This window comes from Ambystoma mexicanum, chromosome 13 (genome assembly GCF_040938575.1).
Source record: "Ambystoma mexicanum isolate Mex_15411 chromosome 13, UKY_AmexF1_1, whole genome shotgun sequence".
In the NCBI taxonomy this organism is placed as follows: Eukaryota; Metazoa; Chordata; class Amphibia; order Caudata; family Ambystomatidae; genus Ambystoma; species Ambystoma mexicanum.
Window position 1 is genome coordinate 650,765,788 of NC_090938.1, and position 17,928 is coordinate 650,783,715.

The following is a 17,928-nucleotide window of genomic DNA, read 5'->3' on the forward strand; positions in this document are numbered from 1 at the left end:
TAAGCAGCAACTAACAACTATGGATATATAATGAAGAGGTGGAAGGCTGCACTGCTTGTTTGGTTTGTATTGTTTTGTTGTGTGAATAAATCAATAAAAAAAAATAAAACAAAATAAGGCTGCATTATTGAATGTGTTTTGTGTACAACATGTTGCTGTTCCTTACGATATTTGCTCTGCCGCGCCCTACATCCACCATCCTGAATCCAGTCACCAACATCTTCCTCGTCTTCTCCTTGGTCTACGCTGACCTAATGAATGTCTCTGATTGCTATATGTGGTTCCACACTCCTATGAACGCCAGTGGGGGGAGGGAGATTCCCTTCATCCCCAGCCTGTTCGATCTTGACCGTGTTATGACCTCCTGATCAATGGCTTTTATGACTGGCTCTTATGACCCATCCCTTTTCCCTGGTATTCTTCTACCCCAGCTATGCCAATAGGTTACCTCCTAGGTTTCTGACTATGGAAGTTCTCTGTGCCAATCCACCCTTTCCGTATGTCACGCATGTACCTGGGCATCTTTGATTGATGCTATAACCCAATCCTGCTGCCTGTGGTCTACACCCTGTCTCCGGGACAAACGGGGGGTTGATGGGGCAGGATTGTTATGCATGCTATGTTATGTAGGATTGTTATGCTATGTGATACCACATTAGGCTCTCATACATTTAGGTCTCAGATCTTCCTTCTGCCCGCAACACCGTGCACATGGGGGCAGATGACATGTCAGACCTTCTCTTTCACTTATTCTCTACAAGTATAGCATTAGCACTATATATGGGAGATAACAGTAAGGTTTCTGCGAATGCCGCTTATACATAATACAACACGATGTCCCTGCATGGCTGCGTCACAAGTGTGATGACAGTTCTTGTCAAATGTCTGCAACATTGTGCCAATTAACACCCCCTCCCCATTGTGAAAGTGATATAATATATTAGTGATTGCTTACGATATGTTATATAACCTGCACTCTAAGGGGGGCCCCTAGAGAGCTTTGTGTGCCGACTGCCTGGACACTTGTTCTTCTGTATGTTCCTGCTTCTCCGCTGATAATATCTCTGCATGCTGTGTGTATACTATCTAATATAAGAAGCTTGGCTTACCACCAGTCTGTGTCTGATCTCATTTGCTGCATACCGAGGTGGATGCCGAGGGTGCCCGATCTTAGCCACCACAGGGGGGTGCATATTTCCCCTTGCGTGTTTAGTCCTTAGCTGGCTTCAGATGGAACACCAAATCAAGTTCTGAGTTCTTACTCGAATTTGCAAGATGCTTAATGATTTTGCTCCATCTTATTTGACTGAATGGTACCACCCTAGTCGATCCTTGTGGACCTGCTTAGTAGACAGACTGAAAGTATGTCACTTTCAGAAAACACGTGTGGAGGTAATGCCCATTAAGAGCTACAAAGTCATCTTTGGAATGCTATACCAATGAATAATAGAACGTTCCCTTTGTGGACTGGCTTCAAGTGTAATTTGAAGGGCTTTTTTCTCGCTAGTCGAGTATCACTGATGTTTTATAGCTTCTATTTTCTGCCTGGTTACATTCATCTGTGGCATTCGGTTTGTCTAGGTTTGGTATTCACTGTATTGCTTGGTTTTGTGAACACACCATGAAACAGTTTTTCCCAGATAAATACCAGCAGTAAATCATTTTAATACTACTGTAAAGACAGGATGCCCATCCTCCTGCACCCTCTCTCCTCCTGTGTGGTTTGCTCACAACAGTAATGCTTTTAGCAGACTTTGCAGCATTGTGATATGTACAGTCTCGCCACCTCTGTCAGATCATAATCGTTGACCCCTGCCTCTCCTATAATAGCTGCGGTGTCAGGGCACGAATTGAAAAGCAAACACCCAGATTTTCAATAAATAAGTAGAACATGCAATCGGGGCAAGTTCAATGGTATTTTTAGCGGTTGTATACTAATTGACCTTTTCACAATTGACCTCGGGAGAATTGACCTAATTGAGAAGGTTAATTAGGACATATATGCGGGGGGAAACCCCCACAACCCCCTCACACAATCCAAAACCCCCTGAAGCCCCCCACCCAATCCCCTCATATTATTTATAATCCAAAACCAACCCAATACATATATAAAATAACTAAAATAATATAAAGGTCAATTGTGCAGAAGGTCAATTAGGACCACTATAATTAGGTCAATTTTGCAAAAGGTCAATTTTAAAATGTCAATTTGGGTAATACCTTTTTAGCACAGAGGCCAGGGAGGTAGGTCATTTGCTCAACAAATGAGCTAACACAATATACAATATCCATTTTTAATAATGGATAACAAAATAAGCCTATTGTCTGTGGCATAGGAGAGGGCCTACACATTGATAGGTTTACTGTAGCAGGAGTGGTCGAACTAGGTTTGAGTCTGTGAAAGTAATGTACCTGCACGCATGATTGTTGCTAAGATTACTAGAAGACTCCATAGCATCAGGGACACAATGCTCCAGTCCACAGATTTCATTTCTCCTGCTACTGAATAAAACAAACTGATGTCAAAGCGAAGCCCAGGACTGGGATAGATGTCCCCATAGAAATGGCGCCATCTGGTAGCCTAAGTGGTTTGTTCTAGAGTTGCAACTGGACCTAGATGTTCATTTAGTGGCAGAGCGGGGGCTGTGTGTCCTATAGGCTTGTAAACTAGAGCAGAGGGCGGACATTATGGGCCTGATTCACAGAGCGTTTATCAATGGGATTGCTCGATTATAAGACACTTCCATGAAACGGGCCCTAGGTGTTTATAGCAGTGTGGCTGTGCTAGGAGAAGCCTGCAGCTGACAGGCTGCCCACAATATACTTGCACCGTATACACACAAAACAGTGTGTTGAGAAAGATAACTTGGTCTGCATTTGCATTCTAAAGGTATCTGCTCAGGGAATCACTTTTGAAGGTGGCATTTGCCGCTTGACTGACTGTTCAGTACATAATGTGCTGCATGGCTGCCAAAGTCGATTTTCTTTTTGTTGCTGCACTGAACTGTGCCCTCACAGGACATATGTCACACTGCCTCTTGCTCCATGGGACAGGGTTCTCATAGTCACACGAAACGTTTCGTTTTCTATTCTTATTACAAAAATATTTTTTTTCCAAATACAGACAATTTGGCTTATAGTTAAATGGGGTCCCTGTGCAGCTTTCCCTCAACCTTTGAGGGTGCTCTCGTATTCCGAGCATAGTTTTCCTACTCCAATACATCCTATTGCAGTCCAACTTCACTAATCAGGGAACCCATATTGTCTGGCCCATCTATGTCCTAGAGAGTGCCTAAAGGCTGTGGCATTATCTCTCGTACTACCTAGAGGGGTAGTCTGATTGTCCTGGTAGCCTTTTCCTCACTCGCCTCTGTCTGCTCTTCTCCATCCTCCTCGGTCTCTCTTCACTCTTCTCCAACCTACTCACTTCAACTCCATCCCCTCTCAACTGTCTCCTGGTCTCATCACTCTCTCCCCTTCTTCAGCTTCCATTGCCCAGCTCCCTGCCGATATTATCTGCGTCCTTCAAAATGTCACTCCTTTCAACACTATCTCGGACTCTACTCCCCCTCTACCCTCCGACCGCTCCCTTTCAACCCCTTTTTACTCTCCCTCCATAACTAGCTTCAGTCACTGTCATATTGCCAAATTGCTACCACTGCTTCATTCCCAACACCTCACCTTCACCAAGTATTCCAAGTTCTCGTTCACCCTCCTCGATGTTCTTTTGTCCTTCTTCCGGGTCCACCCACTTTACTCACATGCCTCACTGTCAATTGCCACTGCTGGCATGTTAAGACACACCCCTTCCTGTGCAAAAGCTTGACTCGACTCCCATTGTATACCAGATAAATCTGCTCCCCAGGCCAATCTCTGTCTGAGCTGTCCCCTTGTGGGTCGGGGGCTTCCCCTGAAAGTGTCCATAAGAACCTTTAATCCAACCCCCTTCTCAGCTTCCATCTTTGCCATGCAGTCACTGTGGTTTTGGTCTCAAGTTTCCCCCTTCACTCTGTGAGTCAGTGGTCCAACGGGGTTTGAGGAGTGCCTGCTCCGCTGTAGGCAGGCTGCAATTTCTTTTGCTCCTCCTCTTTCAGACCAGTTCTTGTTCACTGGGGCCCAGGTGCATTGTGGAACTTGTTTTTCTCTGAATGTGGCTGCTTCCCTGGAACTATTATCCATTCTGGTTGCTGTAGTCTCTTGGAAGCCGCCTGGAAGCGAGAGACTTGGCCAAGAGAGCGGCCAATATGAAACATGTCAGAGAAAGAGACACCAATGTGCATAAATGTCTCCTGGCATGTCGGGGACAATGGTCCATCCGCCCCTTCTCCCTTGCACCACTTCTGGGGTAGGTCAGGCTCTGCATTGTCCTGGTAGGCCAATTTCCCACCTCCCCAAACTCTTCTTGCCTCCTCCACCTGTTCTCAGCAGCAACTGGGACCATGTGACAAGGTGCAAACACAGGCAGCATTAGGTAATCTGTAGTTGGCTGACATCACCACCAAAACACAATATATAAAAAGGTAGCCATAAAATACGTGTATTCAAATACAACGCACTCCTCTGAGCAAAACCATTGAGATGCTCAAGACTAAACTGGAATGCAAAAGCGGGAGAGGGGTCCACCCCTCCCCCAACAGGGTCATACTAATGAACCATCACATCTACCAGACTGGTTTGTCAGAGCAGATTTAATTGCTGCACTAGGTTCCAAATTCTCGCGTGTTCTTACCTCTCCGAGGCACATCATTAAAGCCTTGAAAGCCCAAAAAAATGTCTTCAGGCACATGTGCAGATGAGGGACTGAAAAAGGGGTGTATCGTGCTTACTGTACATTGGCAAACCCAAAAACCTTAACAGCTCACGAGGCCATGCTGTGGTGTATGTATTGGTGGTGAAAGGGGGTCAACAAAAGGGGCTTCCCAGTCATCTTCTTAAACAAGCAGGCTTTAGAGTGCTAGAGTGGCGATCAACTCAACCTACAAATATAGCGGATTGTCAGGATAACCAATGAGATGTGTAAATGAAATCCCCATGTTTATCCTACGACAAAAACTCACATTTGCACAAGGGGGGGGGGGGCAAATAAACTCTGCTTGCAGGGGGGAAGCTGCCTACACCACCTTGCCACCCCGAGCCTCATATACAGCAGAATCTCCAGGAGAGCTGAACGACTATTGTACATTACCCCTGACTTGTACCATTCTGTATTATACCATATGTTTTATTAATGTAACCTCAAACTAAGCGCCCAGATGCCAATGGGCCCGGCGCGCTATATAAATACAGAAATACAAATACCCCAAATTCAGGAAACGTATGGAGGTTTCTTCCATCGTCATTTTGCATATCTGTACCCTATGGAGGCCATGAGCATGGTGCACATGCACGGTGCAGACAGCAAGCAACTCACAAGACTGCACGTGGACCAGAAGAAACACTTGGGGACTCGGACATCACACAGACGAGGCGTTCTGAGAAGTGAGCGACTGCCAACCAAGTCATTATTGGGAACAAAGCTAAGGGGAAGCCACAACACATGAGATGATGCGAGGGAAAGACAGATGGAAAAAGAGGAACAAAGAAAACCAGACCAATCCCATGCCCCACCATTAATAAGGCAATGGCTTTGCCAATCCAGAGCAGTATTGATACGCTTATGGCAGGTTTGACGATATACAAGGCAGCGATCCATAGAGGCGGTGAAGGAGAAAACAAAGAGCCATAGCTTACTAGGAGCCAGGCCTCAGTCACGGACACAATTCAGCCAACAGAGGAAAACACATTACAAGGATATCGCCACAATCCTGATCAGTACCTGGAAGGTGAATAACAAAGACCAGCCTGAGAGGGCAATTCCTCTTTGGAGGATTGAAATATCTTCAATGTGACATACACACTGGCGGCAGGGGGTTGGGTTTTGAGAATGTCCTGCTGGTAACAGTCACGGCTATCCCTTAAGGTAAGGGAAATAGATTATTGGTGCTAAACATATACGGTGCCACCAATCACAAAGCATGGGAAAGCGACCTCCAGGTGGACTACTCTCACAGCTAAGCCAGAGAACCACATCGAAGAGCTGCTGTTCAATTTCAGGAATGGTCTGGGTACTATGGTCTTGAACATAAAGCACTGGGACAAACAACGGCCCCTGTGTGTATACTAGTATCTAGAAATCCCTCGAGTTGCCTGAATCTACAGGTTTTTAACCAAACCTTTCCTGATGGTATAATAAAGGTGTTGAAACGTAGGAGTCTCGAGTGGTTTGCTTGATCCCATTGATCCCACACCATCACAATCCATTGTATTTAAATGTCTCCTAAAACATATATCCTGAAAACCGGATCTGTTTGCAGCCCTGCGCAGGTCAGTTCAGCCACAGATACCTACCCCTTGCCCGCCAAACTAGCAGATGCCATGCATTATACAGTGATGCTATGGGAAGGGCTCTGTCAGCATTATAATATGTTAATGGCTTAGTGTGGCTGATTACAAGTCCAGTTTTCAACATTTATGTTCACTGAGTGCAACACAATTTGAAACAACCTCTAGAAAAACTTGAACTAAAAGGAAAATCCTGCCTTTTCAAAATATTGTTCTCTGAATATGCAACACCCTTTCTCCGATATCTGAGCTACCTTCCCAAAGCGCGCCTGCATGTAGTACCATACATTCACATTACAAAAATCATGAGAAATCCCCATTCTAGTGTTTATTTACAGTCAGCGACAACAGTCATCAGACCACACGTGTTTGAGGCTTCAACTCGTAGTGGTGGAGACAGACAGCAGCGCCAAGACTCGCAAAAATCTTGTATTCACTATGCAGAAAGATGTGTTCCATGGTCTGCCACACCTGAGCAGCAACAAAGGGCAAAAAACTAACACTCTATAGGGGCTCTTGCACCTCCTCCAAAAAATAAAGCTTCAGTGCAAATATTGCAAGTAGGGGTAGTATGTTTAGGGAATAAAAGAGGGGAAACAATGTGCGCAACAGCTATTCACTGCACCTGGTTTCGCAATGTGGGGGATGACCAATTCCATTCCAAACACAAAAAAGTGTGCATACAGTGCAAGCTACGCTAAACATCTGCCCTGCCCTGCCCGAGCAGGTGGACATGTTTGTAAACAAAATGAGAAACTATCCTCGTCACAGCTTTTCTAGCTCCAGCAGATGCAAGAAGTTAGACATCAATGCTTCCTGGGAGTCATTCCCTGAAGGGATCCGGTTCACACTGATCAGAAACCGAAAAGGATCCAGTATTAGGCTGTCCTTGGGTCAACATGCACCATGTTCCCACACAGGCACCCAAGACGCCTGGGTTGCTCTAGTCTACGTGCACAGTTTCCTAGATAGTCGTCAGCCAGGGAGATGACGGATCAGAACTTCCCTGTTGGTCTTCTCCATTCCGTATGTCGTACGGCTCCGGGGGGCACCTTTTACAGTCACTGTTACTGAGGCCGAAGCAGCTGCAGAAAGAGGAGAGTGTTAGTAGCTTCATCAGATCTCCGCACAAATCATTTTCAATGCAACTACCTAATAATGATGGCTAGAAAGCTTTGAATCAATTACAGGGATCAAAATGTGCACTAACCAATGGGGAGCCATAATTGACTCTTTGCAAGTAAAAAACGGCGCACTGTGTCCATGTAGAGCATTGAGGGGCAAGTTACGTTTTATGACTGGTTAGTAGCATGCACCTTGGATCTTTACACCCTGCATTAGAACCAATGCGAATGATCTAGGAGCAACTTTTGATTCCATAACATTGTTTACTAGGTAATCTTCAGAAGGGGACAGACTACGAGCAGATCAGTTTCAATTCTGGCCAAAAAAGGGAGGTGGAGTCTGGACTTGTGCCAGGCCATATCAACCAGAAACCTGTGAGAATGCAGCGGCAGAGCACCGTAAGGAGAGTGACACAGTCCACCAGAGCCAAGGAGAACGGCATGCAAGAGGCTGTCGAGGCAGGGGTTAATCTGGAGGGGGTGTGGCTGGCAGGAAGGCAAGGGAGAGGAGAGGCCAGCACAGGTGTGAACGTTGGGAGAAACTTTATATTAATGAGAGCCTACTTTTCTTTTGGCTGGTGTGTCTGGGCTGCAGGAGAAGAGAGGAGAGTATGAGATGGAGAAGAACGCCGCCAGTGAGGCGCTTCTGTGGGCATACTGAACGAGCCAGGAAAATCTATAAGAAAACAGGCGGATGAGAGGCCACCAGGGGGTGCACAGGCAATGGCTGCCTGAGTGCATAGCTCCTGCTGAAGCCGGGCATCCAGAGGGAATTGAGCCCCAACCCCGAAACCTCCCCGGCAGGCCCAACCCAGTGAAATCGCCTGGTGCCCCCCCCCCCCCCCCTGGGTACCCCCGAGCGAAAGAGCGGCGTCCGAGATCTCTGGGGATCCGGAGATCGGGACCTGGGATTCCTGGGCGGGAAACAGAGCGCGGCCTGGGAGGCCGCAGAGCCGGAGGAGTTGCGAGCCCCTCCCGCACCCACGCAGACACACTGTCCGGCCCACCCCTCCCCCACGGCTAGCCCCCTTCTCTGGCTTGGGGGAGCGGCTTGGAAGGGGACCGGGCCCCTGACAGACCGAAGACGCCGCTGCGGAGTAGGAGACGTGCTCCCTCCGCCCTTCTTCCCTCCTCCCGGTCCGGACGACAGCACGCTGGGATCCCCCGCGCAGCGGCCAGCAGGGATTCACTCTTCATCCGGGGGACCAGAACGGAGACACCAGGACCCGGTGCCCCCCGGGTCCACACAGGCAGAGCGGATCCAACGAGGCGGGCCCGGGAGCGGAGGCCCCCCCCCAGGAATTCCCAACGCGGGCTGCCACGGCCTTCTGGAGGACGAAGCTGCAGGGTCACGGGCGGCCCAGGAACCGCTCCCCACGGGTGAACGGGCTGAGGTGAGGGGTCCTCCTCTCATTTATCTGAGGCGGGTGGGGGCCCCTGGAACACGCCGGCAGATGCCGGGAGGCACCTGTTGAACACGCTGCCCCCCCCGCCGCCCACGACACAGAGACAGCGCCACCAGACTGGGGGATTGCCCCGGTGCGAGGCCCCCACCAGTCGTCGGTGGGGCGTGTGCCCGCCTGGAGGGGATCAAGGTGCGGATAAACTGACAAGCTTCCACAGGTCGGGTGCAAGAGCCGCGGCGCCCTTCCCCCCAGCAAACCAAGAGAGGCCCACGGGCCTGGCCTTACGGGCCCCTAAGTTCCCAGCGTCCCTCCAAGTGGTGTCCAGAGAAGGCCCCGGACTCCCATAACGAGTTTGGACGGGGTGTGAGGCCCCCGTCTGGTGACGGTGGGGCGTGTGCCTGCCCCCCCGCGAAATAAGACTACCCCTTTTGAAGGCTGCTTGGGGTCAGTTCGCTCCAGCGAGAGGTCCCTCAGCCTTGGTCCCCCCCCCCTCGCACACCCCCCCTCTGGGCACCCCAGGAGGGAAGTCGCAGTCTGAGCCGAGGGGGCTCCCTACCCCCCCCGGCAGGGGCACTGAGGTTTGGACCGCGGACCACAGGGAGGCACCTGATGAGCTGGCGGGAGTCCTTGCAGGGATACCGCTTCCAGGAGAGCGAAAGGGGCGACAGAGGTACGAGTCTCAAAAGAACCATGGCCCAGTCGGACGACAGACTGCTTCAGGTAGAGACTAATCAATCGGCATCAGCGCCCCAAGATATACAATTAAAAATGAGGCTAGAGGCCCTGGAAAAGAGGGACGAGGAGAGAGCCCGTCAGATGGACGATTTCAAAAACAGGGAGAGGAACAACCTCAGAATCTTTGGGGTGCCCGAAATGGAAGGGAAAACAGAGAGGGACGTCACCAGAGCGGTGCAGCACATCATTACTCTCCTGTTTGCGGAGGAGATGACCACGGAGCTCACATTCGACAGGGTGCACAGGGCGGGGGCAGAGTGGGGGCCCCCGGTCGATCTTGGTCCGGTTCCACTATTATTCGGAAAAGACAAAAGTGCTGGAGGAGGCCAGGAAGGCCCGAGAAATCACCTACAATAATGCCCAGGTCTCAATATACCAGGACCTCTCCGCCTACAAGCTAGCCAAGCGGAGAATGTGCCGCCCCCTCACGCAGTTGCTCAAGGAAAAAGGGGTGCGCTATAGATGGGGCTACCCCTTCTCCCTGACCTTCGAATACATGGGCCAACGGTCAACCCTGATCACGGAAGAGGACATACGGGGAGCGATTCAGGAATATGCAGTGGACACGAACCCCTGGAGGGGCCCATCGGGGCCGGAGAAGGGCAGACCCAGTGGCCCCGGCCCGTCGGGAGACAGGAGGAGGCGAACCGGCGCGCAGAAATTCAGGAAAATGAACACTCCATCACCAGCGAAGGACGGCGAACAGAACGATTCCGAGGACTGAGAACGGGGTCGACCCGCTGGGACCTAGACAGTCTTGTGTGGACTCGGAGGTTCTACCATTATCAGCGTTCCTACAAACAGCAAGTACATGGGGTTCATAGACAGAACGCAGCTGTGGGGGGCATGGGGGCTCATGATGAACAGTTTCTTATGTGAATTGCCTGGCCACAGGGGGCAGGCTGGTGGTTCGGCCAAAAGCCAGTGTTGGCGGAACTAATTGGCTTGATGCCGGGGAGGGGGGAGGGGGTGTACACGAAAGTTGGGCTTGTTCAGTTTGGGCATGGGAAAGGGGGGCAGTTGGGGTTTTGTTTCATGCCCACCCGGGGGGATGGGAGGGGGGAGAAGGGGAGTACAAAGCGAAACCCACTGGCCACGGGGGAAGGACCCCAAATTGCGGGGCGGAGGAATTAGGGTGGTCTTCAGTGCTTCCCACAAGGGAAAGGAGCGAGGGGTGGCTATCTTGTTAGCAAGGAACATTAGCTTTGAAAAAGAAGCCATACTGAAGGACTCGGGGGGGCCGCTATTTTCTAGTTCGGGGATCCCTGCAGGGGGCCCCACTCGCCCTGGCCGCCATCTACGGCCCAAACGAAGGCCAAGCTCAGTTTTGGGAGGAGATGAGGGATAAACTCAAGTTCTTTGTTCATGGCATGGTGGTGGTTGGGGGGGATTTTACTATGGTCCTGGACCCAACCCGGGACAGGAAATGAGCAGGCCTCCAGACCTCCAGGGCAGCAGATGAGATCATGGCTCGGAACTTCCAAAGGGTCAACTCGGAACTGGGCCTAGTGGACACGGTCCCAACCCCTAGAACCGACGCCCCCTCTTGTACATATTACTCAGCGATCCACATGTCGTTTTCTAGAATAGACTACATCTTGGTGGACGAGTCCCTGTACCCATTCATAACTAGACACAGGGTTGACCCAGTCCCCTTGTCGGACCACGATCTGGTCAGAGTCACTATAGCAAGGGAAGTGCTAAGCGACCGCAGGGGAAGGACGAGGTTCTCGCACAGGAGGTGCTCGAAGCCATCACAGAATGAGCTCAATGATAACGGGGAGGTGGGTTCGCATACCCTTTGGGATGCCTTCAAGGCCACCTTGCTGGGAGTCCTGATCAAAATGGGAGCCCGGGAAAAAAGGGAAAGGGCAGCCCAGGAGAGGTCCCCGGGGGAGAAAATCACCCAACTCCATCCGAGGGGCCCCCCTACGGAACCCTTAGACCGCGACCAGGTAGCCGCCCTGGACGATTATAGGCTCCTGTTGAAAGATCTCCTCCTTCACAAAACAGAGAGAAGTCTCCAATTGGTTAAGCAAAGGTATTATGAAAAGGGGGACAGGGCGGACAGGATTCTGGCCTGGAAACTGAGGGAGGTACAGAGAAGTAAAATGGTGAGAGCAGTAAAGAACGAGGTGGGGTGTTAGGCCATGACACATCCCATATAGGAGAGGCCTTCCGCCGATATTATGAAAAACTTTATTCGTCTGAATACAGCGGGGATGAGGAGGAGATCGAGGGGTTCCTGGACTCCATACAGATCCCAGCCCTGACCAGGGAGATGGCGGGGGGGGGGGGGGTTGGAGGGCCCGGTGACCGAGGATGAGGTGGAGCGGGTGATCAGCGAAATGAAGGAGGGCACTTCCCCGGGTGAGGATGGTTACACAGTCTTCTTTTATTATAAAAAGGTTTTGTTCTACCCTTGCCCCACATCTGGTCAAGGTGTTCAACGCAGTGTTGGAGGGGGGGTCTCTCCCGGTCTCCATGATGGAGGCAATAATTGTGGTGCTCCCCAAGGACGGTAGGGACCCCTCGGAGTGTTCCTCCTACCGCCCGATATCTATGTTGAATATTGTTGTAAAGATCCTGGCTAAGGTGATTGGGAGGCGGATGGAGGAGATCCTGCCGAAACTGGTCCACAGAGACCAGGTGGGGTTCATAAGAGGACGACAGGGCTCAGATAATATCCGTAAAACCATAGATTTGTTACACCATGCCCAGGTGTCGGACCTTGATGCGAGCATCCTGTCCCTGGATTCGGAAAAGGCATTCGACAGGGTCGAGTGGAGATTCATGGAACTCCCCCTCCAGAAAATCAGCTTTGGGTCACACATCCGGGATTGGGTGGCTGCGCTATACAGGGCCCCGAGGGCCAGGGTTCAAGTGAACAGCAGGCTATCTGGCCCGTTCTCCCTTTTGCGGGGAACCGGGCAGGGATGTCCACTTTCCCCCCCTAATTTACGTCCTTACTATGGAACCCCTGGCCATCGCAGTCAGAGTTACCCGAGATATTAAGGGGATTAGGAGAGGTGATGTGGAATTTAAGTTATCACTGTTTGCGGATGATATCCTGGCCTATCTGGTGGACCCGAGGTCCTCGCTTCCCCCCCTCCTGTCCCTGATGGCCACATTTGGGCGCTTCTCGGGGTTTAAGATTAACGCATCTAAATCAGTCCTGCTCCCCATGAGAACACGTGACCCGGGCTTAGACTCCCTAGACAAGCTGGAAGGGATAACAGTGGGGAAGGTCTCTATCCGATACCTGGGTGTCCTCCTCCCCAGCGACCTGTCCAACCTCGCCCCCATGAATTACGACCCCGTTATGGCAGGGATCACAGCAGACCTAAGGAGATGGGGCTCAATGATTCTGTCCTGGTACGGCCGCATGACGGCAGTAAAGATGAACATACTTCCGCGTTTATTATACCTCTTTACCTCTCTCCCAACTATCGTCCCCGACCAAACCTTCATGGTCCTTCAAAACGCGGTCCGTGACTTTATTTGGCAGGGCAGGACCCCGAGGACTGCAAAAGCTGTCCTGACTTTACCTAGGGAGGAGGGAGGTTTCGGGTTACCAGACTTTCAACTTTACTACCGCGCCGCCCAGTTGCATGTCCTCCTGGATCCTGGAGCACATGAAAGAGGGGTTGGGCACATACTGGTCATACTTGGAAGACATGGATGCCCACCCACTAAAAGTTCGAGACCTCCTATGGGCACCACGCAAGTTCATTCCGAATAGATTAAAGTCCCACCCTACATTGGGAGTTCTCTGGGCGATTTGGCGGGAAGGCCCCCAGACGGCATACTTAACGGCGTGGCAGTCCCCGATGTCCTCACTATGGCGCCACCCCCTCAAACTGGGCAGTAGGGGATTCCGCAGCGCACAGTCTTGGTCCGACTCGGGAATGGAGTGGGCGGGGCAGATGTTTAAGGAAGGGGAATTCCTACCATATGGGGAATTGAGGGATGCTCTCGGGCAGGGGTCACTCTCCATATTTGAATACCTCCGTTTGAAGGGTATCCTATGCGACCAAGCATGGGGCCAAGATTTGAAGAGACAGCTGACCCCCTTTGAGAAGCTACTTGACACAGCGTCCTCAAGGAAGGGAGGCGGTATCAGGGATGTATAAAATTCTGAACACTATAAACTTGGGGGAGAGGTGGCGTTTCCGTTCTTTTTGGAACGATTTGGCAGGGGAAGAGATTTCGGAGGACGCATGGTCCAGGATATTCAAAATAGCTTTCCATGGGAACTTATTTACAGCGGACATGGAACACAACTTCAAGATCCTTCAGGGTTGGCACAGAGATCCCGCGAAGTTGTTGAAAATGTTCTCGGGAGTGTCCCCGCATGCCCAAGGGGATGTGACCAGGCTGGAACGAGGGGACATGTGGTGGCACTGCCCAAAAGTTCAGGCATATTGGGAGAAGGTAAGGGGCTGGATTGCTGAAGTCTCTGAGGAACTACTCCCCCAAAACCCTCCGACTATGTTGCTGGGCCTTCCCCCAGAGGACACGGACATACTGAGGTACCCTAGAATGTGGGAAACAATGTTGCGGGCGGGAAGGGTGGCCCTGGCCCAGAAGTGGAAGAGCCCAGAGACCCCCCCCCCCCTCTCGAAGGAGGACTGGTTACAGAAGGTTAAGAATATGTTTTTGATGGACAAATTAACGGCAATGATGAACAATGATTCAGCCTCATTCCAAGCGAATTGGTACGGGATGCAACAGACTTGGGGATGGGATGTCCACTGATCCTCTGGGTGGAGACAGGGGTGGATTGGGCACCCACGGCCCAGGAGACGGCGGACGAATTATAGCCATACAGGAAGTCAACACTCACGTTCATTTCCGAGCTCCAGCCTTATAGAGCTTGCAACGCAACTCCCCTACAAGGGGGTTCCACTGGGACTAAGTTGTTGGGGGGGAGGGGCCGTATTGGGGTGGCGGGAGGGGTGGGTGCGGGGGCCACTGGGCCAGTCATTTCTATACCATTTGAATATGCATAAGTGCCCTTTTGTTTGTTTAAGAAAATGTTAATAAAACCAAAGTTTAAAAAAAAAAAAAAAAGAACACGCTGATAGAGGTTTGTGAAGGCATAACTTCACTATTTGTAGATGCGGAACGCTGCCACTGAGGGAGAAGTTGAGCCTGCATGAACAGGTGACTATTGATGCAGAATGCCACCACCGAGGGGTTAGATAAACCTGCATGGTCCAGCTAGGGTAAGCGCAGAACGCCGCCACAGAGGGAGTCTCCGGCATAAATAAAAGTGGGCCTTTCCTTCTTAAGGGGACACCCAGCCAGTTAATTGAGAGGGGGGCTGGGGGTGGGAGAATATACGGTCGTTATGAAGCAACAACGACCATCACTGAGAACAGACCACAGGATACCCAGACATTAACGGTGTGCTGTAATAAATAAAAACATGTTAAATCTGCACTTGGTCTCAGAGTACTTCTCGCAAACCCCAGCGGGTGACACAAACCGACATGTCCTTGCCTTTTTGTGTCGGTTGGGGAGGGGGGAGCAAATCGGATTGGGGTGGCTCATCTGTAGGCACAGCATGGGATGCTATATTTAGCTCAGAAGCCATAGCAGGGCGACTCCAACAAGAATAATACAAATAAAAAAAGTGATAGAAAAAAAAAAAGTGGTAGGTTTAAAACTATTATAACAAATGGAAATGTCCTTGGACAGCTGTTCCTTTACATAGTATGATAACCCTAAGAACAGCAGGTCAGACAGAACTGCCAGGCCACATCCCCTAAGCACAATAATAACGTTTTAAAATTTAGCATAAGTCTCCCTATAGGAGGAGGAGTGTGGGGGTGAATACCCAGACAAAGATTCCTTGACCAATGTACTTGGGGAACAAAGCTGCACCTCTGATGAAGCCTACCAAGCCGGATCTCAGTCACTTGTGTTGGCACACACTGGGAATGTAACTTAGAAATTCAGGCTGGACTGTTCTGTTTGGGGAGCGGTGAAGACTGACTTGTGTATGGTTCGTCCCTCTGTGTAACTGCGCAGGTGAAGGACTGAGTCGAGCATTTCCATCCATCGCTTAAAGGGAATCCTTCTCGCTTCAAAAATGGCCAAGTACGACTACTGGGGATCCAGAACTAAGGGACAGAATAGTAGAGGACCCACAGAAGAAATGTACTCACAGTCCCTTGAGATGTCCCTGTCAATGGAACGGTGGCACAACCCTTTGGATGAAGCGATGGGTCCTAGTAGTTTGGACTGGACGTCCCCTTTTGGGGTCGGAACAAGTTTGATTTGATTATGGTCTTTCCCCTTCTGTAAAGGCTTAACAGGCTGAAGAATGATGGTCTGGAGGATTGCCTAGAGCAATGCCAGAGGTTAGGATTAATCGTAAATCTTCCAGCCATCACCTCTTTTGTGTTGCATGGTTCACCTAGAGTGGGACACGTATGCCCAGACGTGGGTCCCGAGCATGCTGGGCACAGAGATCCAAGCTACTCCTCACTGATGATGCCTAATGAGGCTGAAACATGTCTGGGGAGGCATTGCAACAAAAATAAGGTAAATAAAATGCTGAATGCGCTTTTATTGTGAATTTGGCATGAAAGAAAATGACGAAGCCCAAAATACCGAACTAGGTGAGCAAGGGTTGCGGGGGTGTCCCCCGCTTGCCTAGTTCGGCATTATGGGCTTTGAGGTTTGCAGGGTGTGGGAGAAAACTGAAGATGTCCCACCCGCTAGTCCCCGAAGATCGGCCGTCCAGGTCGCCAGGGCACTGCCATCACTATTGGATCCAGTTGCTGGGGGTGGACCAGTGAGGGAGGATCACCTGGGTGAGGGGTCAGCGGGAGTGGAAGTGGGACACCGAGGGTTGAGACATGGTATCCCCTTCCTTGTAACACCTTTCCCCTTTCCTACCCTGTAAGATATGCAAAAGCTCTACCCCCTCTTTTCAACACAAACATTCTCTTACACAGGTTCAGACAACGGATTAACACCAGAGCTGACTTGAAATATCCCAACACATGGGTCAGGCAGAGTCCGGCATTCGACAATAACCAGGCACAACTGATGGCCCTTCCCCACAGGGATAAAAGGTGGAGCACGAAAGCACACTTCGAGCAAGGCCGAACGCACGAGGAGACAGCTACACCAAACTGACAGTTCAAGCGGAAGAGAAGGCGACGAGACCTGGAAGGACGACGAAAGGGGAAATGCCCTTGTGCTTTTGACCACAGAACCGCAAAGCGACCGAAAGGGAAATAAATCATAAGACTGGGAGTTACAACTGGCATGCGGAGCAGCAGATGTCAATGGTACACAGGGGCCTCCTGCATCGATAATGCAGACAGAGAGGCAACCTGGCTACTGTGGCGCTATCCTTGACTCCAGAGAACAAAGAAGCCAACGGGTTCAGCACAGCCGGTGAGTCAGAGGAAACTGATAGTAAACTTCACTGTGTTGAGCCCAAGGTTGCAAGCAGCAACATTTGTGAACGCAAGGAATTTATAAGAAGAACTTGTGTGTGTGTGTGTTTGAACTTTTGCCGGCACCACCTGAGTGCTTATTCAAAAGACTTTGACCGGGACCTGTTTTGAAACTACAAGAACCAGAAGGCCCTAGGAAAGGGTGGCATGAAGCATCACAGTGGTCCAACAAAGGTCTCGTCAAACTCCTTGTACAAACAAAAGTCTCTGACCCATTGCAAGTAATGAAAGGCAAAGAAAGGCAAGTGTGAACTCGACAGAGGCATGCCATAAGAAAGCTAGGGGAAGGAAACCCCGCTTTCCGACAAGGTTGTGAACGGTAAAGTAAGGAAAGTGTGAACCCATCAGAGGGATGCTGAAAGAAAGTTAGGATAAGGAAAACCCTGCTTTCTGATGAACTGAGCAATACATGAACTGTGTTAAAGAAAGGCCGTAGAGAACCCGACGGAGGGAGGCCCGAGTTGTAAAGAGGATCCGAGCCCAGCAGAGGGAGATCCTAGGGGGCAAAGAGCAATCGCCCAAAGCGCAAGGCTACCGAAAGGAGGGATCCAGGTCGAGAGTTACCCGCAGTGGAAAGCTTTTTAAAAAGACATTTGAATATTGCAAGCTATATATTTAAAAGGCCAGAGTGAACCCGACGGAGGGAGGCACGAGTTGAGAGAGGATCCGAGTCTGTCAGAGGGAGATCCTAGGAGTAAAGAGCAATCGCCCAAGGTACAGGAATACCGAAGGAATACCTTTTTGTGCATTTGTTTGTTACTTTGAGTTAACAGGCCTTCTAAAGCAAAAGACTTTGGCAGGAAA

The 17,928-nt window shown here is 50.5% G+C and overlaps 1 protein-coding gene across 3 annotated transcripts in view; it reads right to left on the minus strand.

Moving 5' to 3' along the window:
* Positions 1 to 6,694: 6,694 nt before the first annotated feature.
* SNX11 (sorting nexin 11) overlaps positions 6,695 to 17,928 on the minus strand; it is a 53,675-nt gene continuing 42,441 nt past the window's right edge. For 2 of the 3 annotated variants that reach the window (XM_069634627.1, XM_069634628.1), the window contains exon 7: positions 6,695 to 7,466. In XM_069634627.1, coding sequence (XP_069490728.1) covers positions 7,346 to 7,466 — 121 coding nt within the window. In that variant the 3' untranslated portion in view covers positions 6,695 to 7,345. The remainder of the gene's footprint in view (positions 7,467 to 17,928) is intronic. The other variant, XR_011283088.1, reaches the window with a different exon arrangement.